At 35.9% G+C, this 26,266-nt stretch overlaps 1 protein-coding gene across 1 annotated transcript in view; it reads right to left on the reverse strand.

The window, feature by feature from the left end:
* Window positions 1–2,360: 2,360 nt before the first annotated feature.
* Window positions 2,361–26,266, reverse strand: part of LOC120422705 (A disintegrin and metalloproteinase with thrombospondin motifs adt-1) — a 32,842-nt gene continuing 8,936 nt past the window's right edge. The window contains exons 2-15 of the mRNA XM_039586217.2: window positions 10,778–10,859; window positions 9,800–9,889; window positions 8,826–9,735; window positions 5,162–5,236; window positions 5,016–5,069; window positions 4,708–4,957; window positions 4,361–4,647; window positions 4,234–4,285; window positions 3,764–4,021; window positions 3,515–3,707; window positions 3,203–3,459; window positions 2,866–3,129; window positions 2,614–2,800; window positions 2,361–2,552 (exon numbers count right to left, since the gene is read on the reverse strand). Of these exons, the coding sequence (XP_039442151.1) occupies window positions 2,497–2,552; window positions 2,614–2,800; window positions 2,866–3,129; window positions 3,203–3,459; window positions 3,515–3,707; window positions 3,764–4,021; window positions 4,234–4,285; window positions 4,361–4,647; window positions 4,708–4,957; window positions 5,016–5,069; window positions 5,162–5,236; window positions 8,826–9,735; window positions 9,800–9,889; window positions 10,778–10,859 (3,015 nt within the window). The 3' untranslated portion in view covers window positions 2,361–2,496. The remainder of the gene's footprint in view (window positions 2,553–2,613; window positions 2,801–2,865; window positions 3,130–3,202; window positions 3,460–3,514; window positions 3,708–3,763; window positions 4,022–4,233; window positions 4,286–4,360; window positions 4,648–4,707; window positions 4,958–5,015; window positions 5,070–5,161; window positions 5,237–8,825; window positions 9,736–9,799; window positions 9,890–10,777; window positions 10,860–26,266) is intronic.

A 26,266-nucleotide genomic window follows, 5' to 3' on the forward strand; every position in this document is an offset into this window, starting at 1 on the left:
CATTTTGCATCATTAGTTTGTAGGTTTGTACATATAATTTTCCATACAAATTTGACAACTGTCCATACAAAAACGATTTATGAAAATTAAAAATTCTATATCTTTTAAAGGAATTTTCTGATCGATTTGGTGTCTTCGGTAAAGTTGAAGGTGTGGATATGAACAACACTGAAAAAAATTATACACGGTAAAATTTTTTGGAGATTTTTTATTTAACTTGTTGTCCCAAAAACTTGATTTTCAAAAAAAAACACAATTTTTATTTTTTTTTTTCATTTTTGATATTTTTTAAAGGAGATCAAATGCCAACTTTTCAGAAATTTCCAGGTTATACAACCGAGTTATGAATTTTTTAATCAATACTGATTTTTTTTTAAATCGAAATATTGGTCGCAAATTTTTTTCAACTTAATTTTTCGATGTAAAATCAAATTTGTAATCAAAAAGTACTTTAGTGAAATTTTGATAAAGTGCACCGTTTTCATGTTAAGGCCATTTTTAGCCAAATATTCAGTATAACGCTCTTTTAAAATGTAAGTCTTGGTTTAGAAATTTTGAAGATATTTTTTTCGAAGAGATCGGAAAATTTAAAAAATGTTTCATATTTTAACATTGTAAATCGGACCATTAGTTGCAAAGAAATCAATATTAGAAAAAGGTGGGTTGTTTGGGTGAGACTTAGAAAACATCAATTTGCATGTTTTTAAACCTTTGCATGGCAATATCTCAGCAACTGATGGTAGTATCAACAAAGTTCAAAAAAGCAAAATATAGAGAATTTTCTCAGCTTTTCAAAAATATTTTTTTCAAAAGTGGGCAAACATGTGCACTTATTTAAAAAAAATAAAAAACTGCGACTATTTTCAAAAAAGTTACCTAAAAATGGCCTTAACTTGAAAACGGTGCACTTTATCAAAATTCACTAAAGTACTTTTTGATCGCAAATTTGATTTTAAATAGAAAAATGAAGTTGAAAAATTTTTGTGACCAAAATTTCGATTTTTTGAAAAAATAAGTATTGATTAAAAAATTCATAACTCGGTCAAAGATTTTTTGCACAATCTGGAAATTTCTAAAAAGTTGTCATTTAATGTCCTCTAAAAAATATCAAAAAATTAAAAAAAAATTAAAATAGTGTTTTTTGCAAATCAAGTTTTAGTGACAAAAAGTTAAATTAAAAATCACCATATATTTACCATGTATCATTTTTTCAGTTAAGTCCATATCCATACCTACAACGAAGACACCAAATCGATCAAAAAATTCCTTCAAAAGATACAGATTTTTGAATTTTCATACATCATTTTTGTATGAACAGCTGCAAAATTTGTATGGAAAACAAACTAATGATGCAAAATGGCTTCTTTGGGAATACCAAACACCAAAAGCACCAAAAAAGTTTCAGTTGGATACAAAAAAATCGAATGACCGATATCTGAGAGAACTGCTCTGTATTGAAATTATCCACGATGGGAGGAAGGGGAGGGGGTGGTCTTAAATGTCAAAAAAGTGTCCACGTGATTTATGGATGGTACCTTATTCGTAAATTTCAAGTCCAAGATTACGAGCAAAATGGCAGTAATGAGATATAAACCCCGGGCATTGTACAAAGCAATTTGTATTGTAACAGACAATTAACCACTCGAATTTGACTGAAATGGATATTTTTGTCCGAGATTCGATTACATACACGCGGTTTTTGAAGTTGATGACAGTAAACGCCTCGGTTTCGTCAATATCTCGTCAGCTGTGTGCTATCTTGTGACAACGACCATTTAGTTCTTTTCGAGAAAATCGATTTTTAAAGTTTGTTGGTAAATAATTTCAAAATTAAGAATCATAGAGCCAAACTTTTTGAAGCAATCGGTTCTTATACTATCGCTTAACAAACGCTACAAGTTTCAACTAATTTGGTTACACCAGTTAAAATTTACAGTAAATAATGTAAACAAAAATCTGAAAAGCACGTGTCACAAGTGTGTTTTGAAAGTAATTTTGTACAACGTGTCAAAAGTGTGCACATGTGTATCAACATAAATTTGTTAAAAACAGGAAAATTTTTCCACATTTTTCAACAACATGTATGACGTGTCACAAGTGTGCACGATCATTTTGATGATAAATTGGTCTATGTCACAAGTGTGTATTGCGATTTCCGGGAAACGGAAGCGAGTTTCCAAAATCGGGTTAAAGCATCTTGTAGTGTTTGTTAAGTATAGCAAAACGTCATAATTCACTCATTTTCGATCAAAATGGTCTATGTCACAAGATAGCACACAGCTGACGAAATACTGCCTCTTAAAACAACAAAATTTAATGGACTTTCTCTCAAAGACTAGTAGGAGGCTATTCAATTTATATTAGTATTCGTTAAGTTTAATTTCGATATGCGTAAATTAAGCAAATAAATAGTTTACAAAAGATATGTTTCTTTCATTAAAAAGTCTGTGTAGGCCTACAGACTAATATTTTACTAGGAGTTTTGTATTGCATGCATCACGGACTAAAATATATTGGAGTTCTGAAATCGATGCTGTCTTCGTAAACGTCTCCTAAAATTTAATAATTTATTTTTTTTATTAAAGGACAAGAACAATTCCATTTGATGCTTACCCGTCGTTTTCTCAAAATCGATGTGCGCAATCAAATTGTCCAGATATTCCTGGTTGATTCGCTCGGTGATGTTAATCGGTGAGTAAAACTCAAAGTGTCTCCTCACTCTGCTGAGACTTCGTTTCGCTCGCAAATGTGCCAAGCTGTTGTACAACTCGTTGACGGGCGTATCGTCCTCACCGAATCGCTGAAATTGTTTGGATGGAAATTTAAGGTTGGGGGAACTCTACCAAGGTGGGGTTTCCGCCTTACCAAGCACTTTCCATTGACACAGAAGCGGTTCGGCTCGTCAAGGTTGCAGCGCGTCCCGAAAGGAAAGTGTCCTTGCTCCCCATTCACGAGGTAGAATCGATGTCGAATGAACCCGTCTTGACACGCCACACGGCACGACCGGTCTGGGTCCTCAATGCTGGCTGCAATTTGCATGCCGGTTCCAGACAGGCCACGAACCTTCTGCTGGTACCGTTTGCACAACCTCGTGGCATACTCGTACGTTGATTGCATTTTATCACAAGCCTGAAAGGGGTAAATTGCCATCATTATTTGTGAAAACATTGCCGAAGAAATACCGCAATCAATCGGAACAAACAATTGTATTTGGGGTGCACAGCTGAATGCTGGTTCGGATGTCCATCTTTGAGGCCACGATTTGAATGCCCTTTGATTTCTCCATGCAGTTGAAGTGGCAGCCGGATTTCACCTCCCACTGATTTTTGCGCAATCTGAGCTGAGAGTTGCGGTCGTAGCTGACCGGTTCAAAGTTGCGTGCTCTCCAGCGACTGTACGCGTCGGCTTTGTAGAAATTCGCCTCGGGAAAACGCTTTCGCTCGGGAAAGTTGTAGACAACTGAAATTTGCCATAAATTGTATTCATTAACTTATTCAAATATGTTTTTTCGTACCCGAATTTTGAGTAACGTTTTCTGGCTTTCTGCTAGTCGGTTGAGCTTCTTTTAACAAATTTAAACTTTTATAGTCACGTCCATTCTCCTGTTGAATACTGTTACTAACTCTATCCGCAGAAGTAAAACTATCAGGACAAAACGTTGAATCAATGCGATGGAAGTTGTCAGCTGAATTATTGCACGAAAATTTCTATGAATATAAAAAAAATAACTTCAAGTTCCAAGTGGAATTTTACGCTGCCCTACCTGACACCTTCCCCCAATGCAGTAGAAATAATCGTCAAAATCTGCACTCTGCACCCGACAAGCCGTTCCGTCGGGGAAGATCCAACTCTTCGTTTTCGGCGTGCCGGATTTGGTTTCGCAGAAAACCTTGCACGCATCCTCGGCATCGTCCGCCACCTTTTGCAGCCCCATCCCCAGAATGTCCGAATCGAACTCCTTCGCACGGCCGCAAATTTGGTTGGCAAACTCCAGAATCGTAGTGCGAGCAATGTTGTAACACTGGAAAGGAAACCGAGGGGAAAGAGCTCTCAAACTGGGTGTAAAACTGTTCTCGGCTGAGAGGTTAGAGCAAGAAACGGTCGAGAGCATTTTACTCTCAGCTCTTAAAAAAAAATCTTACGCAAGGCATATTTTTGATTCTCTCAATCAAAAAAGAAACCGTTTTACTCTTAACCGTCTGATGTGGTTTAATAAACTCAAAAATGACGTACCTGTTTGGCAATACACGTTTCATATTTCTTGTTAGATCCTGGGCAACTGTTTCTAGAATTTATACAAAATTGGTCAACTTACATTTCTAAAAGACAAAATGAACTTAAACATGAATTTTCACAGTACCGTTTATCGCGACAAGCTCTGTTGTACTGTCGCAGTCCAACGCTGCCTTCCTTCAGCCGACCAGACTCTCCGTAGAGACATCCCGATTCACACTCCGTTGGGTTGCCCCAAGCCTCCCACGTGGGCACTGAGTTCAGTGTCCGGGCAGTGTCTTGCTTCAAGCTGGCAAACTTTAGCCCCTGGATGAACGTCTTCTTGTCGATCGTTTTGAAGGCAGTGATGTGCTTTCCACTTGATTGGATGGTTAGGCCAGGAATTTTAGAAACGCAAACCCCACTTCGACACCACTGAAATTTGAAAACCAAATTAAAAACAACTATTTCCAAAGACATCAATTCCAATCCCACCATCAACGTCCCGCAGGCGGTGCCCTCGAGCGCCGGATGCGACGTCCACGTGTACCGATCGCGCTGGCAGTGCAGATCGCGGCAAATGTCCGCCACGTTCTGGGACTGCGAGCGGATGCTGTCCTTGCCGTACTTGAGCATGCACTGCTGGTCGGCGTCGAACCGTTCCCCGGGTAGCTTGCCTTCGACGTTGTGGTCCAGGTTGGGCGCCACGTGGCCACGATCGAAGAGGCACACCGACTGGCTGGTTCTGGATTTTGGAAAGGGAAAGTTAGTCGGTTTTATTGTGTTTGAAATGAGAGTAATACTTTAGGAATGTGTTCAGGTAGTTGCGACTGCATGCTGACCACGTGATTTTTCCACTGAAAATAGCGAGATATTTTGTATTCAAAGTAACTATAAAACTTCTACCACAATATCCAGTTCAGTTAAAAAATATCTGTAGGGAACATACCTTCCAAGTGTGGGTGACATAATGTAAAGACTTGGATCACAATTGTTTTCGGAAGTATCATGTCGCATACCTAAGCTGTAAACATATATAAAGAGAAGTTATTTACTAAGATTTATCAAAAAAGATACGAAGTTATCCCACATATTCGGAACACCCACAAATTCGGAACACTATTGTGATAATTTGTCAATAGCATGCCAAATGCAGCTTTTCTCTCGACCCTACTACAGTCATCCCACATATTCGGAACACCCACAAATTCGGAACACTTTTGTGGTAATTTGTCAATAAAATGCAAAATGCAACTTTTCTGTCGTCCCTGCTATTTTTAGGACCTTTATTCGGACATTTTCTTGCTATTTCACTAGTAAAAATAGTACTTTTTAAACAAAAACCTCATTTCAAGACTATTTTATCCAGAGCAGCAAAACACTGCCTCCAAATTGACTGTTCCATGATTGTGGAATGTTATTGTGCCTCCCACAATTGTGGAACACCTGAATTTAAGTGATATTTTCACAAAAAAAAATCAGTCCATGTTCAAATATCACTAAGCTTGAGTTTTATTGGTTTCAGAGTGTGAAGAGAAAAAGAAAGTTTGTTTACATCGTAAGAAAAAAGTGTTCCGAATTTGTGGATTTCAAGGGTCAATGTTTTTCTTTAAAAACTTGATATAAAACGTAAAAATGTACAGCCGGTCTAAACATCAATCGAAAGATCGCAAGAAAAGCTTTCACATGAACAAAAAAGCAAATCATTATGTTCAATTATCGATTTTCTATGATTTGTTGAACATTGGCATATCTGTAAACTGTTCCGAATATGAGGGATGACTGTATTTTTAGGACCTTTATTTTTGGACATTTTCTTGCTATTTCACTAGTAAAAGTAGTACTTATTGAACAAAAACTTCACTTCAAGACTATTTTATCCAGAACAACAAAACACTGCCTCCAAATTGCCTGTTCCATGATTGTGGAATGTTGTTGTGCCTCCCACAATTGTGGAACACCTGAATTTAACTGTAATTTCACAAAAAAAGTTATCAGTCCATGTTTAAAACATCACCAAGCTTGAGTTTCACTGGTTGCAGTGTGTGAAGTCATTATTATGTTACAAATATGGAGAGATCCAAAGTTTGTTTACATCCGTAAGAAAAAAGTGTTCCGAATTTGTGGATTTCAAGGGTCAAAGTTTTCCTCCTAAAACTTGATATAAAAGTTAAAATTTACAGTTGTTCGAACCAGCATTTGAAAGATCGCATGAAAAGCTTTCAAATGTAGGTAAAAGTTAATCATTAAGTTCAATTATCGATTTGCTATGATTTTTTGAACATTGGCCGATCTGTAAACTGTTCCGAATATGAGGGATGACTGTATTCGAAGTCTAATTTTTCCGAGGTTTTTTGGATAATCAATTTTGGACTGTTACAGCAAATCATAATTTCGACGCTGTCGTGCTATCTTGTCGTTTGTTACTTTTTGACGTTTCGAGAAAACACGTTTGACCTTGAATAGTCAAAAACAAGAGCATGCAGCATTAGGGTGGAATCGAAAATTGGTTTCTTCAGCAACACATTTTTTGGGTCCCAAACAACCTCTCAAAATTTGGGAGCGATTGGTTAAGCCCACGATTGGCGCAAAGCGAATGAAATTTGTATGGAAATTACTATGGGGAAACTTGCATTTTCACATTTTTGAAATTACAAAATTCATGTTTTATTATTTTATGAAATTAACACAGTAGAAGTTTAGCCCTGGATGTCCTGAACAACTCTCCCGAAGACAATATGGTGCTAACTTGCTTCAAACAAAAGTTACAGAGCGTTCAAGAGAATCGTTTCGGAATACTCGGTAAAAATCATACTTTTTGCCAACACTGCCAAGTCATGTGTAAACCTTAGTAAACTATAATATATTTGAGGAATTGGGGTGCATTTTAACTAAATAATGTCTTCTGGACATTTCTTCATAACGATTTTACGTAAGGCTCAACAAAATATAAGAACAATCGTGTTTATTTTGTATTTCATGGTTCCTTCGGCAATGTTTGCAGAAAATGTGAGTTTCACTGATTATTTCAATACACTACTTTTGAAAACTCTGTATCTTTTTTGTGACGCACTTTAGCACCATACTGTCTTCGGGAGAGTTGTTCAGGACATCCAGGGCTATTGCCGTTCAAGAGCCAAACGACATGCGACACCTAGTGTTGAGTAGCAGAACAGAGCGAAGAATGTCGATTGAAATTTCCGCCCTTTGAGGTTATGTATGCGAATTCTGTTTTGCTAAATTCCAGCGTTGAGAACAACTTTTGAGCAAAAATTCGAGCTGATACTTTGTTAACTTTTGATGCTCTATCATTTTAAACAATATTATTTTTTCAAAATTATTTTTTTTTAATTTTTTTTTATTGCGTTAATTTATAGAGGTCAAAGAGTTAACAATCGTACTACTTGAATTTTTTCTCAAACGTTGTTCTATGAGCTGTAAATTCAATTTTAAGTTTGCATTCCTATGTAACCGAACAGCGAAAATTTGAATCGTCATTCTTCGATGCTTTGCGCCACCTGTCGGAATTTTTGAGCTTTTGATCGCGAATACTTCTACGGTGTTAGTTTCAAAAAATAATAAAACATGAATTTTGTAAATTCAAAAATGTGAAAATTCCAGTTTCCTCATAGTAATTTCCATACAAATTTCATTCGCTTTGCGCCAATCGTGGGCTTAACACGCTCCCAAATTTTTGGAGGTTGTTTGGGACTCTCAAAGGGACCCAAAAAATGTGTTGTGATTCCACCCTAATGCAGCATGCGAAGTTTGGTTGAATTTGGTTGCCTCGGGACCTCGTGTTATAATTATACAGCAATTCCCCACGAAAACAGCATGATTCGAAAAAAAAAAGTTCTCCGATCGAGCTCAATTTTTTCTGGGGGATCCTTGGCCGAAATAATTAGACCCGTATTTTTTTGTTTGGCCATTAGGGTGACCTACGCCGTGTTAGGATGGTTCGAAAAATGGCAATTTTCGTCAATTTTCGCAAAAGCCACTTTTTTCAAAAAGTTAGTCCAAAAATTTGGGAGCGTGTCTTAGTTTTTAGTTTTTAGTTTTTAGTTTTTAGTTTTTAGTTTTTAGTTTTTAGTTTTTAGTTTTTAGTTTTTAGTTTTTAGTTTTTAGTTTTTAGTTTTTAGTTTTTAGTTTTTAGTTTTTAGTTTTTAGTTTTTAGTTTTTAGTTTTTAGTTTTTAGTTTTTAGTTTTTAGTTTTTAGTTTTTAGTTTTTAGTTTTTAGTTTTTAGTTTTTAGTTTTTAGTTTTTAGTTTTTAGTTTTTTGTTTTTAGTTTTTAGTTTTTAGTTTTTAGTTTTTAGTTTTTAGTTTTTAGTATTTAGTTTTTAGTTTTTAGTTTTTAGTTTTTAGTTTTTAGTTTTTAGTTTTTAGTTTTGAGTTTTTAGTTTTTAGTTTTTAGTTTTTAGTTTTTAGTTTTTAGTTTTTAGTTTTTAGTTTTTAGTTTTTAGTTTTTAGTTTTTAGTTTTTAGTTTTTAGTTTTTAGTTTTTAGTTTTTAGTTTTTAGTTTTTAGTTTTTAGTTTTTAGTTCATATTATTCCAACACAGTAAATACGTTCGTTTGTACAATTTTAGTGATACCATTTAGCATTATCATACTCACTTGTGACCAATCTCGTGCGACACCACAAACACACTTTCAAAGTGTTTTCCCTCGTTGATGGTGCAGCTGGACGTCATTGTGCACATTCCGGCCACCGGGGCCAATCCCACGACCTGGTTACTCACCTTGCCCGTTTTACTAACCACGTACAAATCCAGGCCGGTCAGTATGACGGCGTGATCGAAATGCACCGGATCTGCGTCGGAAATCGGATTTAGCTTCCTTTGCCAGCCGCAAAAGCTGTTCAGGTAGACGTCGATGTCGCTGGATCTACGAAGGTCCTTCGGGTCATTGTGCAGGATCTCCAGCCGCTTCAGGATGAAGTTAATCGGACGTCCCAGCGAGGGATGGTTGTACAGCAGTTGAACTCCGTTGATCATCGCCAGCACGAATCGAATGAGGTGAGCTTCGGTATTTTTGGGGAAATTTTTCGACATGTGCCGGTACAGGTCTTTATCGATGAAAATTGCAGTCTCAACGTGTAGCGTGTCCGGTACTTTGATATTGCTAATGTGGCGCTTGTTGCGTCTGTCTCTGGGCTCGTTAAAAGTGGGTTCATAGGCAGCCATATCCGGCTCGAATATCACATGTTCGTCAGTCTGGTTGGTGCTGGGTGCAGCGGAATCGGTCGTTCGATTCCTGTAGATCAGGACGTGACTTGAGGAGCCAAACCGCTCTGGCAGTGGGTGAACGATTAAGTCACTTTGATTTGACTTGAGTAACCCTCGAATGCCACCCTCGCACAAATCGAACGCGGCGTGGTCATTGCGGTAAAAGCAGTCTGCGTATTGCTGAACAAGTTGGTACGAATCGTCCAAAAGTTGGGTGGAGTTATCATAACTCTCAATAAATGCAAACGAGTCGTCTATAAGGATGTTGGACTTTCGCAGCTCGACAGAGAAATCCGCAACTAAAAGGTACAAAGTGGGTTAACATTAAAGCGAACAACAGCCGTAACCGATTTTAATTTATACCGGCGCTGTTGCTGACGTTGAACGAAATTAGTCGCTCCGCAGATCTCGTGGTTCGTTTCCTTCGCCGCACGCTAACGATGGTAAAGTCTTCTGCAAAACACAATCATCAATTATCCTTAAGTGAATTAGTCGTGTCGCTAAAACAATTAAACAATGACACGAAACCCAACCGATGAACTTGAACTTTATCCGAACTCCCACGCAATTTCTGTCGACCACCTTCACCGTGCGAGAGTGCATTTCAGCATAAATGCGTAGAATGCAGAAGTACACCAAAACAGGTGGAAAAGCCTTAATCTGGAAGCTACATTGGCTTGAAATGCCCAGTACCATGACAAAATAAGTGCGTGATCGCGGGACCGAGGTGAGTGGGTGGCTCACAAAATTGCAGACTATGCAAGTCTCTGGAACATTATAAATATTTTAGTTTTCAGAAGAAATAATTGCTCAAACTTGAAATTTGAAAAATATCATTTAATGTTTAAAAAACTATTTCAAGTGTCAAAATTCAATTGAATAAAAATGATCGTTCGTATTTTTTTTCATCAATTTACTCATAAACCAGCCATTCTCAACCTTATTCTGCGCTGGTACCCCCTGCCATGTAAATCAAGTAGGCCCGGTACCCCCGTTGAGAATCGCTGTCATAAACCAAAGAAGGAAAATTCGTTCGAAACTTTTTTTGAAACCCCAGAGAACTGTGGGCGTCGCGGCGCTCGCGCACGTTGGTCAGCGCGGCAAATGGTTTACTTCCGGTGCGCCTTGCCAGTTGTTCGAGTGACAAATTCGCTGCGCATCGCGGATGGTGGTCGAGGCGCGAAGCGTGGAAAATAAAATAAAGCAAAAATAGCAAGCGCCAATTGAATGTGACCATGGTTTGGTTTTGATATTATGCTAGAGGGTATTAATGATGGACCACGTGGTGGGGGCTTGGGGGAAGGGAGTTTAGGTGCTCATGTTTGTTGTTCTAATACTAACCAGCAGCAGCAGCATCGTTCTCTCCAAATAGTAGCAGCTTCTCGTGCTCCTTCAGAAACTGATGAAGATTCTTTTCATCGATCTGCAACGAAAACATGACAAGAAACAAGACGAATGCCTTTAAATTAAATTTCCATTACCAGACAGCAGGCATAATTAGCAAACAATGGAGACAATAAACTCTTGTAAAATCTCGCCAAGATGTACTGCGCCCTTAACAGACACTAATAGGGTCTTTACCAAACCCACAAAGGCTTGATACAATAGCGAACCATAGAGATAAAAGCCGTTCAAACGTTTCTTCATGTTTGTCCATGTAAAATTTATCTTCTGCACTTCCTAACCCCGATTCAGGTGCATCTGCCATGCGATAAAAAACCCCGCCACAGTTCGGTGCATTTCTGGACACCTTGAAAAGAGCCACAAAGAACGTCAGATCTAACGGTTTTTCGAATGCAACAATTTATGACATCTTCAGCCACCAGATCCGACCCCCAGCCTGCGGGTTCTCATTGTATGGGAAAATTTTGCATACAATTTCCTCTCCGTTTCTGATGATGGGACCCGGCGCTTCTCATTTGTTCAGGGTCGGTCAGCTGTGAGATGGACTGTCAATGTCATGCGCCATCCTTTTATAACCGCTTGGTTGGTTGGTGAGTTTTGGTGTAAAAAGTGGGAAATCGCGATAAAATCTTGCATGACACCGTGACCTAGGTGGGTGCTGATTTGTGGCTTTTTTTGGACAGAACATTAACGAGCTAATTAAACACGAAGCCACTATTTATGAGGTGGATTGAAATAAGCACAGGGTCTTCAAATAATTATCGCATATATATTGTTGGAGAACTAATCATTTTATTTGTATCCAGGTACTTCTTGAAATTTTCTTTTTGATGTAATTCCATGTTCTATTTATTTATTTTTTGTGCGCTAATGAAACGATACACACTCAAAAGATTTGAAATTTCACATTCATATATCAGCAGCATTTTGTAATCTGATTGTAATCTAATCTAATCGAACACAAGCGCAGCCAGTCCGAAGAAAGCATCCTGGAAAAAGTTGTGGTTAGAATACGCCCCATGTATTTTCTTGTCCATTTTAAAGATTGCATCCGACATCCGAGTTCATGTGGCAGTGCGTGGCCGAATGGTTACGTTGTCCGCTTTGTAAGCGGATGATTCTGGGTTCGATTCCCATCTGCTGCAACCTTCCATCGGATGAGGAAGTAAAATGTCGGTCCCGGCCTTGGTTGTTAGGCCGTTAAGTCATTCCAGGTGTAGGAGTCGTCTCCATGCCATAAGTACAAACAACACACCAAACCAAGCCTACTCCGGTGGAATCGCTGGCGGCAGTTGGACTCGCAATCCGAAGGTCGGATTGGTTTCGGACTCCTCCTAGGTTTGAGCAGAAACTTGCAATAGAGACCACAAAAGACCCGGGGGTCGTTAATGTGGATGGTTTGATTTGAGTACATCCGAGTTACTCCGAACATGTATTGCAAATATTAAAGCGGCCAGGCCTACTGCGTTGCATTAGCCGCCGGGACAGATTCTGAGAACGGATCACATTTCATAGAATCGTCATGGGATAAAAGATGCGGGGACATACCGTACCAGACGACATCCATACATCAGCAGTTTTTTTATTTAAAAAAAAATTAGCCGTAGAAGAGGAAAAAAATTCTCGGGAATTTCCGTGATTTCCAGAATAAAAAATATTTCCCGTTTCCCGAATTCCCGAAATTCAAGCAAAAGTATACATTTTCTTTACTTTTTAGCACATTTTTTTAAATTTACAAAAAAATGATGACAGAACTCAATTTCATTTTATCCAATATAGATTTTGTTTATTCGTTTGTATAGTTTTTTAAACATAAAATGTTGTTATATCATTTGAAAATAAGGTACCTTTCCCGCTAAAAACAAATATAATTTTTTTTTACGTTTTTGTTTACTATGACAAAATTGGATGAAAATGGAATTGGTGTCATTAAATGTCTCAAAGAGGATTGTGCAAGAAGATTTAGGTTAATTTGTATTACATTGTTCGAGAAATCACAGAGTCAAGCTAACAATGTAAAGAGCACTAAAGCAGGGGTAACCAAAGTATGGCCCGCGAGGTGATTTTTGGTGGCCCGCGGGCCCATTTTGAATGATCATGTAAAATGGCCCGTTTGACACTTGTAAAAGCGATTTCATACATTTTCAAAATTAGAATTATTACATTTTTATGCTGATCTTTTTTTGTTTATAAAAATAAGATTAATATTTTGATCCCCTTTTTACGACACAAATATTTTGTCCAATAATCATAATAATTCAAACAATTTCACACGTTTCAATTTGAGTAAACTGTACTTGTACTTGAATGTAATATGTACCAGGTCTTCTTATTTTTAAAAGATACAAAACTGTTTTTTTTTTGTTTCGTAATGTTTATTCTAAAAAAATGAATAATTAGACAATTTATTATTTTTTTCATATTGAAATTGGCAAAAATACCAAAATTATGAGAGTTTAAAGATATAAAAACTAAAAAAAATCTCATCGAAAACAGGGGGGGGGGGTCTGGCAAAATGTGACGTACTTTTTGAGGGGGGTGTGACAAAGTGTGACATAGGGGGGAGGGGGGGGGGGGTTAATTTTGGCCGTTTTTTGCTTGACATACTTTATGGATGACGCCTTACGGGAGCTTAACAAATTTTATAGGTAACATTTTTTCATTGAAATTACATGTCACAATTTTCGAAATAAAAAAAAATAATGAAAATATAAGTTGAAAGTTCATACAATTTTGTTTAAACCTAAAACAATAAAATCAACATTACTGATAAAAAAGTGACATTTTGTCTTTTCTATTATTATTTTTTATTAACGAACGTGTTTTAAAAATAACAGAAATTTCAACGTATTTTGTAAATTTGGCCCGCAAGCTCATTTGAGTTTTAAATTTGACCCGGCCTTCAAAAACTTTGAGCACCCCTGCACTAAAGCTACCAAGGCAGGGCGTTAGAAGTTTCAATATGAAACCACTGAACTCCTTTTTTTGCTTTGAAAATTCTTTTAACCGAAGTTATTTATTAGGCTGAATGATTAAATAATCATTAAAAACTGCTTTGTATTATAAATAAACTCGCTCCAAATATTTGAAAACTTTGAGTTGTATTTGTATTTGCATAAAAATACGTTTTCAAGTAAAATGTAGATTTTTACGCTAAATGCAATGGTTTTATATTTAATCATGAGCTCAAACCAATAAGATTTCTAAAGTTTTTTTAATAGGCCCTATAAACATATGAAAGACAATAGTTTATAGGACCTTTAAAAAAAACTCTAGAATTTACTCTGGAAAAAAATATTTGCCATGAACAACATATTTTCTTCATAATTTTTTTCTGCCTTATTATCAATATTATTCTTTATCTAACTCACTCAAACTTATCATAGAGACAAATATAAAAGCAATTTTATGGTTTTTGAACATGAATTCATTTTAATCACTGTCCAAATATTGTGATTGAAAAAATAATACCCACTCCTCGAAAAAAATACTAATATTTTTTTTGATATTTTGTATGAATTGAAAGACAGTTTATTATTTTAGAAAATTTTTATATTTTCTTGAAGTTGTATGTTTTTTTTTTACAAACAGTCATGACATTACACAGAAAAAAAAATCAATTTTCGTAATCGTGAATTAAGTTCACGATTGTGAGAACCAAGAAGGAATTTATTCATGAGTATCCGTGTAGTTGATCCTCACACTTATTTTGACTATTTAAGTTGCTGTCCTATACATTCTTTTTTGCAAAATATTTATCAGAACCAGGATCAAAACAATTTTCTATAAACTGTGCATTTCCCGAGAATTTCAGGGATTTCCCGAGAAATTGGTAGAAAATTTCCCGTTTCCTGGGAATTTTGTAACCTCGGAATATTGGTCACACTAAAAAAAGAATATTTTAAAACACAAAAAATTTAATTTGGCTTAACAAATTGTACAATAATAAGAATAAAAAATAAACATGATTTGTATTAAATTGTATTCTAGTTCGCTTATATTAGCTGAACTAGGCTATGAGTTTCATATCCAGTTAGGACTTAACGAAAAAGAACTAAGCTAATAAGGAAATAAACAGAAACAATAGAACGCTTGGGGCGATTTCTCTTCCCGTAGATGCTGTGTCCAAAAGTTCAAACCATAAATCTTTTTAGATCTTCCTGCCTTTGACCATCAAAACAAAAGCCTAGAGCTCGATTTAACTAGCTAGAACAGCCCACGCTCATTCGGCCTCCACGCAGTTTCTGTTCACCGACGTTGGCTTTGTTTATTTTATTTTTTCTAATTGTGATAATAAAAATTTAAATCAAGAACCATTTAACAGCACTGAAAACCCCATCACGCCTCCCAGCTGAAGCATATATTTACATGTGTGCAGTCGTGGTAACTTGGCTGAGCTGAAGCCAATTTGATGAGAACCGCGCATAAATTTAACGCTCGCTGGTGGTCGAACTCTAGCCAGATCGTCCAACCAGCCCATAGGAGTTGGAAGTGGATGTAGTTTTCACTTTTATTCTGTACTTTTTTTTTCACTTTTTATGAGACTTACCACGGGGTCGTTGGACGCGCGCGCAGAGTTTATTAGATGCAAATGGCACAGATTTTATGCAAATTTTGCCTACACGTGGCTCACATGTGTACCTTATGCTCGCACATTGTAAATAATGCAGCGGGAAAATTCTCCCACAATTTGGTGAATGCAGAGCAAACTTTCTTCCTCCCAATTTGAAACTGTAAACTGGAAAAATTTCAGGGTGAACGATCTGTCAATGCAAACCGTTATGTTTTAATTTTTATTTGTTTTTTTTCTATTCTATTCTATCTTTATAACTTTACGATTTTATCAAGGATTTTGAAAAAAATAATCTGTTATGTTATTTACACTCATTTTTCCAAATTATTATTTCACTAGTGCTTAGAATTGTAATGAAAATATTTGGTTCAATAAACCAAATTTCCAGTTTTTTTGCTTTTTGGGTGTTTTTAGAACCGCCTTGAGTCAGGGGTATTGAAAAACACTCAAAAAGCAAAAATTGAAAATTTGGTTTATTGGTCCTTTTAAAAAAAAAAACTCCAGATATGATGTATACATCATATAAGACAACAGCTGGGTTAATACAGTCCAGACTCGATTATCCGAAGGTCTCGGAAAAAATCCACTTCGGGTAATCGAATCACGATTTTTTTTTTCGTTGTCTGATTTTTGATTTACAGAAAAAAAAAATCATGGTAATATTACATCTGGGAAGGGGTACATCTTTTATGTCAGAAAAAAATGTGTAATTTTACCTCTGAAAATGTGTAATTTTACCACTTTTCTGGTGTAATGTCACTTTTTCAGTCTAAATTGAGGTAAAATTACATCATTAAAGAGGTAATATTCAACCTTCCAAAATTACAGCTTCCAAATTTACATTATTTAAAATTACACATTTCCAGAGGTAAAATTACACCTTTTTTCTGACATAAAAGATGTACCCCTTCCCAGATGTAATATTACCATGATTTTTTTTTCTGTATTGTTAAGCTTAAGTATGACCCCTAAACTTCGCTAAAGTGATTGGCGGCTAATATGGCGGTGACGAAATATTGAAAAAAATGCATTTTATTATTTAATAGGCCAGCAACTATTTAAATTTGACTGAAATGGGGTCACAGAACTCGAGTTTGATGTTAAAAACAAGAAAAAGAAAAAAAAATAAATGGTCGTAATTTGATTATCCAAAGTCATATACAAACCATCAGATAATCGAATTTCGGCTAATCGACACTTTGGATAATCGTGGCTTTGGACTTCAAGGCTTCGGTCTGGACTGTACTTTATTGCTGTATAGCTGCTATAGCTAAAGCTCCATTTTATTCCTGTTGACGGTATGACTATGATTAAAATAAACTAGTGAAGAAAAACAAAAGATACATTTCAGATTTGACAGTGCTAAAGTAACTAGGCTACAAATACATGAATTCTTTACGATTTTACTGATTACATGTTACTGAACATGTAATAGCTTTACACTCAACCCCCGGTGGTTGGTCACTTTTTCGTTTGACAATTTTTTTAGTTTGTACCCCGTTGGTTGGTCAAAGTCAAACCAAAAAGTGACGAACTGTCACTTTTTACACGGCGCTCACGCACACTATCAAAACAAACGTTTGATAGTGTATGTGAACTCCATGTAAAAAGGGTGTCAGAAGAAAAAGGGACTCCGTTCGTTTGACAACAGTTGGTGTCAAACCATCGGGGTTTGAGTGTACCACATGCAATTTTCAACACACCTAGAGAGCAGCCGCCATTCCTAGAAAATGAAGTGATTTATTTGCTGGGGCGCGATCTCCCCGTCATTGATGGCTTTGTTTTCGTTAATTAATCAGAGCATTTGGGGTCGACCACCAGATTCAAGTCTGCGCGATACGCGTACCGAAATTAAAATTTGCACGCCGCCAGCCCACGAAAAGAATAGACGTGTTGTTGCAACGTGTCTCTTCTTGCGCTCACTTTTAGACCATTAAGCGTGCACTAGGGTGGTCCAAATCCGGACTTTTTTGGGGCTACCCCCTGAAATCAAAGATTGACCCATCACTAGGCTAAATTCCAAATTTGAGCTCATTCTGACCACGGGAACCCCTCCCTCCAATCGCTTAAAGTTTGTATGGGAAAAATCGTCAAAATGTATGGAGAAAAGCAACTGTTTTACTTTTTTACCTGTGGAAGGCGCCATAATTATCCGATTCTTACCATTTCTCAAATGTAGAACCTTCATTAAATTTAGAACAACTTTCCCGAAGACACCATATTTTTAGGATTTTTTCCCGCGAAGTTATTAGCGCCCAAAACTGACCCTTTTTGCGCGGCCAGCTGTAAGGGGCTACCTAACAACGATGTTTATTTCCAATTCGTACACGCACGTGCTCTCTCTCAGGTTCAAACTCTCTCACGAGTTTGCTTGCCTGCCTGCCTGCTTACCAACAAGCGCGCGCTGTTTCTCTGCTTGGACTTTTCTCGTCGTCGTTTTCGTTTGCTATCCGCTGCGCTGCGTTTCTGGCATGTTTATTATAATTTTCAACTAAAATAGCAGGATTGTTTTGAGATATATTTAGCATATAAATTCTTAAATTATGACAAAAATAAAAAAAACTGCGCTGAAAAAAATAGTTTAAAGAAAAGACAGCTTAGGCTCGATTAAAAAATTACAGCAAATGTCATGAGAACAGGGTTTGTTTGTTTTTCCAAGCATTACACGCAGTTTTTCATATATGCTAAAGAAACATGATAATGATTCAATTATTTAAAAAAAATCTTCAGGTAATATAAATGTTGTTCCTTTAGGTAGTTTGCTTTAACAAAAATATACTTAGTACAAATCAAGGCAATTTTACAATTATTGCTGCAAATTTTCATTCATACTCTCTAAAATTATTTTTTTATTCTTTCTGGAAATTTCTTTCTGTGTTCCTAGACCACCTGCAACAAATATTGCAACTGTTTATCATTTTTTGTCAGTTTACCTGTAAATTTTTCGATTCAGGAAACAACTCTTTCTGCACAATCGTTAACTACCTTCAGATCTTGCAGTTGCGGCCTTCCTTTAAGATACTCATTTGGATTCAGTTTAAAAAAAATCTAAAGAAAATTCCTTCCTTTTTTATCTAAAAAAAACTGCATGGTATTTCTTGTAACAAAAGCAGATAAATTAAAATCCAAAACGTTTGCAATTAGGTTTGGATCAGAACAGATGACGATTCATGGATGAACTAATTCATCAAATTTGTATTCTCTCTCACACGCTCTTATAATATGATATATTTTGTTGATCACATATTACATTAAATTTTATATATCAAAACAAACCTGGTATTTTAGTTCAACATTATAATGAACATGTCAAGAACGCAGCACAGCGGATAGCAAACGAAAACGACGACGACGACAAAAGTCCAAGCAGAGAAACAGCGCGCGCTTGTTGGTAGGGCGGGCAGGCAGGCAGGCAGGCAAGCAAGCTCGTGAGAGAGTTTGAACCTGAGAGAGAGCACGTGCGTGTACGAATTGGAAATAAACATCGTTGTTAGGTAGCCCCTTACAGCTGGCCGCGCAAAAAGGGTCAGTTTTGGGCGCTAATAACTTCGCGGGAAAAATCCTAAAAATATGGTGTCTTCGGGAAAGTTGTTCTAAATTTAATGAAGGTTCTACATTTGAGAAATGGTAAGAATCGGATAATTATGGCGCCTTCCACAGGTAAAAAAGTAAAACAGTTGCTTTTCTCCATACATTTTGACGATTTTTCCCATACAAACTTTAAGCGATTGGAGGGAGGGGTTCCCGTGGTCAGAATGAGCTCAAATTTGGAATTTAGTCTAGTGATGGGTCAATCTTTGATTTCAGGGGGTAGCCCCAAAAAAGTCCGGATTTGGACCACCCTAGCGTGCACCCAAAGCACTACGACTAGATAGTAGAGCCCAGACGACTTAAATTTAATGACTAAAACTCTTGCAAGCATGACCGGCGTTGTTGTGGTGCATTCCGCCGCGGGAGATTTGCTCTTTATTTTTTTTGGTTCGTTATGCAATTTTGCGGGTAGAAGATGGATTAAAAACAAAAGACATCAAAACTCAGCTGCGAAAACCTAAAGTAAACTGATTTTTTCCAGGCCATGTTCAACCAAGAAAAGGGGGGTTATCACGTGGAAAGCGTCAACGCTTTGAATAGCTCTTGAATGACACTTTTGTTGACACGCCGTACTTGTCTGCGCTTTGTTATGACTGGAGTAGAAACACGATCTATGCATATATTACGTTGTTTTCGGCAATTAAAGACCATTTTTGTCTCAGAAATTGCAGTATGATGACGGTAATCTTTTTTTAACTGCGCTGCTCTACAAACATAAATATTAATCGTGGACCCAATAATGAAAAACGAATGGACAGAATGACCCAGTGATGGGAGGAAATTTGAAAATTAGGTATCACATAAAAAAAGATGAATGGAGTTGAGAGAACGTTTTTTTGCATTGAAAATTAATAAAAATCTAAAAAGGGCAATGATGCAATTCTCATTCCTTAGAGGCTGCCAAAACTAAAAATTTCTAGGAACGAGTTTTTTCAGATTTTTTTTCTTTAGAAGTGAGGATGTTAAAACCAGCATTAGGTTTCATTGAATTGTAAATGTAGCATCTTTAAGCAAAACTGTTAAATTCTTTAAAAAAAATACGAATTGAATTAAATATTTGAACAATATATTCTCAGGTTAGTTTTCAAAAGGTCAAAGGGTAGGGTAGTCATCAATGAGACCCTTTTAGTGTTTAACTTTCAACAATTTTTGTATTTTTTTCATCAACATGCTTTAATGTACTTTTTGTTGCATTTTCTTTCTTTTAATGTGTTCTAACCTAGGTTCTAACATTGATCAAAATGTGAAACCGATCTGACGTCTACAGCCAGAGTTATTCAACTATCTCATTGTAGACGCACTTGTCAGGAATAATGAGACAGCTGGGAAACAATGAGACACTCTACGAAAATCAATAGTTTTCTCGTAAAACATCATGTTTTGTCTTGTAGTATTTAGGCCGATGCAAATATTTAAAAAAGTTTTTGTCCCTCGGCCCTGGCCGAGGTCAAGGGGGGGGGGGCAAAAAAATAAAAAAATATAAAAATTTAAATAACAAGCCATAATCTCCACATTTAAATGAAAAAAGTGTTTTACAATGCATTTTACACTAGTTCAGTTGTTGTGCAATCATTAGTTTTCAAAAAATCTAAGATCTGACAAAAACAAAAATTGTATCGAAAAAAAAAGATTTTGCATCGAAAATTTTCAAAAAATCTTAATATTTTTTAATAAACCCAAACATGCTAAAAATGATTTTAAACGCAGAAGAATGTATTTTAATTTGATTTCAGCTGGTTGCACTTGAACTTTTATTGAAATTTTGAAGCTTATTGCAAAAATATTTTTTTAGCCCCCTGATTTTTCGGGCCAATTTTGAACGGGGGGGGGGGGGGTGACAAAAACTTTTAAAAATATTTGTACCAGCCTTAAATTTAGAAACATCCATTTATTTATACCAAATAACTTCATATGTTTGGTTCAATAGAGTTAAAACTCAATAAACATGTATTAATTTTGAAAAGTTCAATGAATAAAAATCAAAGTGTCTCACTGTTACCCATGAGCTGAACAATGAGACAGTCCTGGATTCAATTTTACATACTAAACTCAAAAACTGGAGGTGTTCATAAACAGGATTCCGAGATATGATTTTTTGAAAACCAAAAGTGGGATTTTTGGCGCGCCACACGCAAAATCGAGAAAATTACGAAAACAAGAAAAAACAACTTTTCTCACTAAAACTGCGATTGCTTAAAAATTTCAGCGATGACCTATACATGTTTGGGTACCAAAATTTTCTTATTTAAAACGCTGAAAGTTTAAAGTTATTGAAGTTTTACACAGAAAAAAAGCAATTCTCGTAATCGTGAATTAAGTTCACGAATGGGAGATCCACGAAGGAATTTATTCATGAGTATGGTGCATTTGCACCATAAACGTGAATATATTCCTTCGTGGTTCTCATAATCGTGAACTGACTTCACGGTTTCAAGAATTGTTTTTTTTCTGTGTAGTGGAAAAACGTTTTCCGTTTTCGTCATTTTCTTGATTTTGCGCGTGGCTTTTTATTTTCAAAAAATCATATCCCGGAATCCTGGTAATGAACCTTTAGTTTTTGAGTGTGATACATATTTTTTTAGGAATCCGATAAAAATATTTTAAGACACATTCTCTTTGGTCCAGACATGGTCAAAAACGCCATTTTAAGTTTTCTTGCGACTTTTTCAAATATTTGGCATATTTTTTCGGTCCTCAAATTATTTTTCATTGAAAGGCCAACTTGCATCTAAGACAGCTAAAATCGGTTGAAATGGAGCGGAGTTATGATTTTTGAAAATAATATTTTTTGCGAAAACTGACTAAAATTGACACTTTTGGGACCACGGTGAAGGTCACCCTAATGGCCAAACAAAAAAAAAAAATACGGGTCTTAATATTTTGGCCAAGGAATCCGCACACAAATTTTGAGCACGATCGGAGAACTCTTTTCGGTTTGTGTCCTTTTCAAATGGAATTGCTGGAATCAATTACATTGTAGAGAACAGTTTTCTGAGCAATTTCCTTTAAAAGTATCGGTTTTGATTCAATGCTCGATTTTCTAAAATAAATAGGGACTTTCTTCAAAATTTCTTGATTTTATTCTCTTTCACATGATGAACACAGCGTACTCAGATATTTTTTAATGATGGTAATATTTTATTGAAACATAACTATTATACCTATCTAGTTTTGACGAAATTCAAGGAAATTATTTTAAAGCATTATGTGAGAAGTTATACAATTCAGAAATTTTTGAGAAATTCACTATTTATTTTAGACAATTAGGCATGTCTCTGCTTACAAACTGATACATGTTTCATGGAATTTGTTCAGATAATGTAATTTAGCATGAGCATGAGCATGAGAGACCACCCATGGTTGCCCCTCCGTTGCTGAACAGAACCGTAATATCCTTTCATCACTACTGATCATAGGCTTCGACTATCAAGTGTTCCCTTATCAACAGCTTGTATGAATGCGCCGAAAAGATAAAACACCATGATTGCCAAAGCTAGATCAGTTGCGAATAGGTAACAGTCATTGGCCACCAACGGTGCCCGCCATGTCAGCTTGTAGACCTCGATTTTAAGGGACGGGAATGTTAGTTAGCGCAGGTTGCTACTAGGGCAGGTGATTTACTCTGTGCTCACACCCCACAAGCGCCAGGAACCTGAAAATGTGTTAGTAGGATAGGGTGTTTGGTCAGGATTCATCATAGAAGATGATGATGCGATTCAAAATCATAGTGTTTGTTCAACGGTATTATGTATTATTCTCAAGGCAAGCAATCGGATGCTGCGGATGAGACATTTCCCGTTTATCGGAATTTGGTCAGATAATGTAATTTATTCTAAAATGAACTTAAATGTAATGGTGAGGATTAAAAAAAATAATTTTGGAAACTAGAGCGTCCAATTTCCCGGGGTTACAAAATTCCCGGGAAACGGGAAATTTTCATCAAATTTCCCGGGAAATCCCGGGAATTGGGTCTTAAAATGAAGCTTAGATTGCTGATATTATTGTTTAAAGTGATAAAGCTTATTTTTCTGAGTACAATGACCCTTTGTACGAGCACAAAGAGTTTAAAATGGATTTTAAATCAATTTTGAAAAATTAACCTCGCGGTCCTTCTTGACAGAAAAGCTCCTACTTGACAGCTCGTTCCAAGGGGACCATAGTTGATCCATCGGAAAAATGTTGTCTTGTCAAAAAAAATTTGCATTAAAATGAAAAAAAGTGATCAGAAATGGTTTTTTATCGTGTTTTTTTACCGTTGTACATAAAAATTGACATAGGGCTTTAGTACCCAATTCCCGGGAAATTTGAAATATAACGAAATTTATTATGATCTTGTATCTGATTAATATTTTGCGACAGAATTTTATAAAACAGCAACTTTAATGGTCAAAATGAGTGTGAGGATCAATTAAAGGCATGACTGCTAGTTAAAAATTATGCAACTTAGAGAAAATATATAAATTTTCTATTCTTTAATGCTGTCTTACAAATCGTACCAAATCAAAAAATGAATATTAATGGTATTTTTTGTTGAGAAGCATTTTTTCAATCAAAGTGTACAGTGGACAGTGAAAATCTATGCTTCACAACAATAACAATAAAATTGCTTTTAAATTTGTCTCTTATAAAGTTAAAATGGAAAAAATCATTTAGAAATAATGCTTTTCATGGCATGAAATATTTCATGGTTCCTATTATGATATGATTTTGGTTATATGGTAATATGACCTAATAAATTAATTAGATTTAAGAAAATTTCATGTTGTAAAAGTGATAAAAATTAAGCGATATTTTTTTTCATATTTAACCCTCTTACGCCCTTGGTAGCTCAGGTGCTTCTTAAATTAATAACTTCAAACAGTAATTTCTCCAATACTTTTGAACAAATTCTTCTCGAACAACCCTTTTTGAAACAATTAATTATATCAATTTAATTTTCATCCAATTTGGTCAAGGCAAACCAAAATGATGAATATCTCATTTTCAAATGATATAACAAAAAAATCGTTAAAATGGATTGTCGAAAATAAAATAGTAAATATTCATTCCGAAATTGCGTAATTTTTGTTGCTCATCATATAAGCGAACTATTCCTAGTTGTGAATGCTTCAGAAATAAATATTATCTGAATTAAACCTTGTAATGAAATACACAGGCATGATGATAAGTTCAATATTAACAGTAGATTGAGATGACCTAATTCAAATCAGGTTCTCTAATTTTATTTTTTTTTTTTGTAAAATTTCAATATAATATATTTCGGCCAAAAAGGTTGGAAAATGTACACTTTGAATTTTTAATTTTGAATTTATTTACTTTTTTTAAGGCAGGAAAAGCCACCAAAGCAGTGGCACCAAAAACCTACTTCTTTTTGTAAATACATAATACAAACGGCTGAATCCAGAGCTGCGCTTGTATTTCGGGAATTCGGGAAATATTTTTTTCCGGGAAATCCCGGGAATTTCCGGGACGAGAAATTGGACGCTCTATTGGAAACCTATTGCTCATTAATGCATTAATATATGCTTTGCATTGTTTAATGCACGAATTTGTATCCGGGTAATGTATTGCTGTATTTTCATGACAGATTTAACAAAGAAAAGATTTATATTCGATCGTATTAAAGTTTCCAGCTTTGATTTTGAGGTAATTTAAAAAAGCTATAGAAATTTGGTAAATTTGGTTTAAAAACTTTTTATGGAAGTCAAACGTTGGTCAAATATATTTAGTAAGAGTCTCCCAAGGCATATTTATAACAAATTTTAGTGATATCAACATGAATGCACCGATTTTTAGTGACTTTTTTTTGAAGAAATATCCCATAAAATCGAGAAAAAAAAAACATTAGAAAAAGGTTGCTCTAGACTTTCCGACAAAATATTTCGGTATATCCCGCAAACTATCGGGAAAAGCCCTTCTTTTACGGTCAGTCATACCGATTTCATGCTTCCCCACGAAATTAGTATGTGCAGTATTTTTTGCATTTTTGTGGTTTTGTGTTGTTAGTAAATAACTCTCAAATTGGATACAGAAATTGAGTTTAGATTGCGTATTTAACTACATACAACAATTAAGTTTATTTTTCTGAGCACAATGACACTTTATACATAAAAAATCAAAAATTGTTTAAAAATTTTCTAATTTCGATCACCTCTATGGACAGAAAATATTTTACTTGAGAGCACGTTTCAAGGGGGCAAAAGGACTATTAGATTTAATTTGTTTGCTTGAAAATAAAAAAAAGTTATCTGGAATGTTACTCTAGTATGCTTTTTATTGTTGTACGTAGGGCTTTAGGAACCGAAATAATTTTCCAAAATAATTGATCGATCGTCTTTGCAAAATAGTATAGTTGGATGAAGTTAGATGTTTAAAAATAAATCTAACAAGAAAAGTTCCAATTAAAAAATATTCAAAGTGCCCAGGAAATGCAGCACACCTAGTTTTAAATGAAAAAGTACCCTAGGACTATTAAAAAAAACCAATCAAGAACAAAACGGCCCTGTCCACACTGTCAATGAACTCAATTAGAACGGTCGCAAAACTCATCATCTGCTGTTATCAGTTCTCTGCTCACTGCTCTCTGCCATTCATGGTAGTGCGATTATTGCGTAAACAGCAGCGCATCAGCATGCTGTCACAGGTGAGTCTAGACCGCTGGCGGCGGCGGCGTCGCGACGTCCAAGCCATGCACGCGGTGTCGTCGATGGTGCTGGACACAAACGGGCACAAATGACGATAATCAATTCAGAACCAGATCGGAAAACACCCCATTTGATATGCCCGTGACATGTTCATCTCATCCCACTCTAGAGAGCTGATGCTTCTACGCTGGTTTTACCCTACATTTACCGTAAGGTGGTGGAAATGATAACTTCACTGATTTGGTTGAATTGTTTACATTTTAAAATTAAATCTATAAACAGTTTACGACCAAAAAGAAACTTTTATGAAAAATATATTTGAATCATTTATTTAGTGAGAAAGCAACTCAGCTAATTTTTTGAGCACTCTTAATAAACCAAATTCAGTTGTTTTGTGTAATATTACGTACGTAGTTTTTCTAAGATAAAAATCAATAGCGAAATAATGATGCACCATGGATGCTGCAAGCTTTTTCGATTTACCCCGGGCCACGGCGCGTATGATCATTGCTGCTTGCGTGCCAAAGGGGCCATTGCTAGAACATCATGACCGACCTGGATCTCAATTATATGCTAAGTTAGCCCAGAACAATTTGCCGGTCAGCCGGTCGGTGTCGC

The sequence above is a fragment of the Culex pipiens genome, chromosome 3 (assembly GCF_016801865.2).
Source record: "Culex pipiens pallens isolate TS chromosome 3, TS_CPP_V2, whole genome shotgun sequence".
NCBI classification, from domain to species: Eukaryota; Metazoa; Arthropoda; class Insecta; order Diptera; family Culicidae; genus Culex; species Culex pipiens.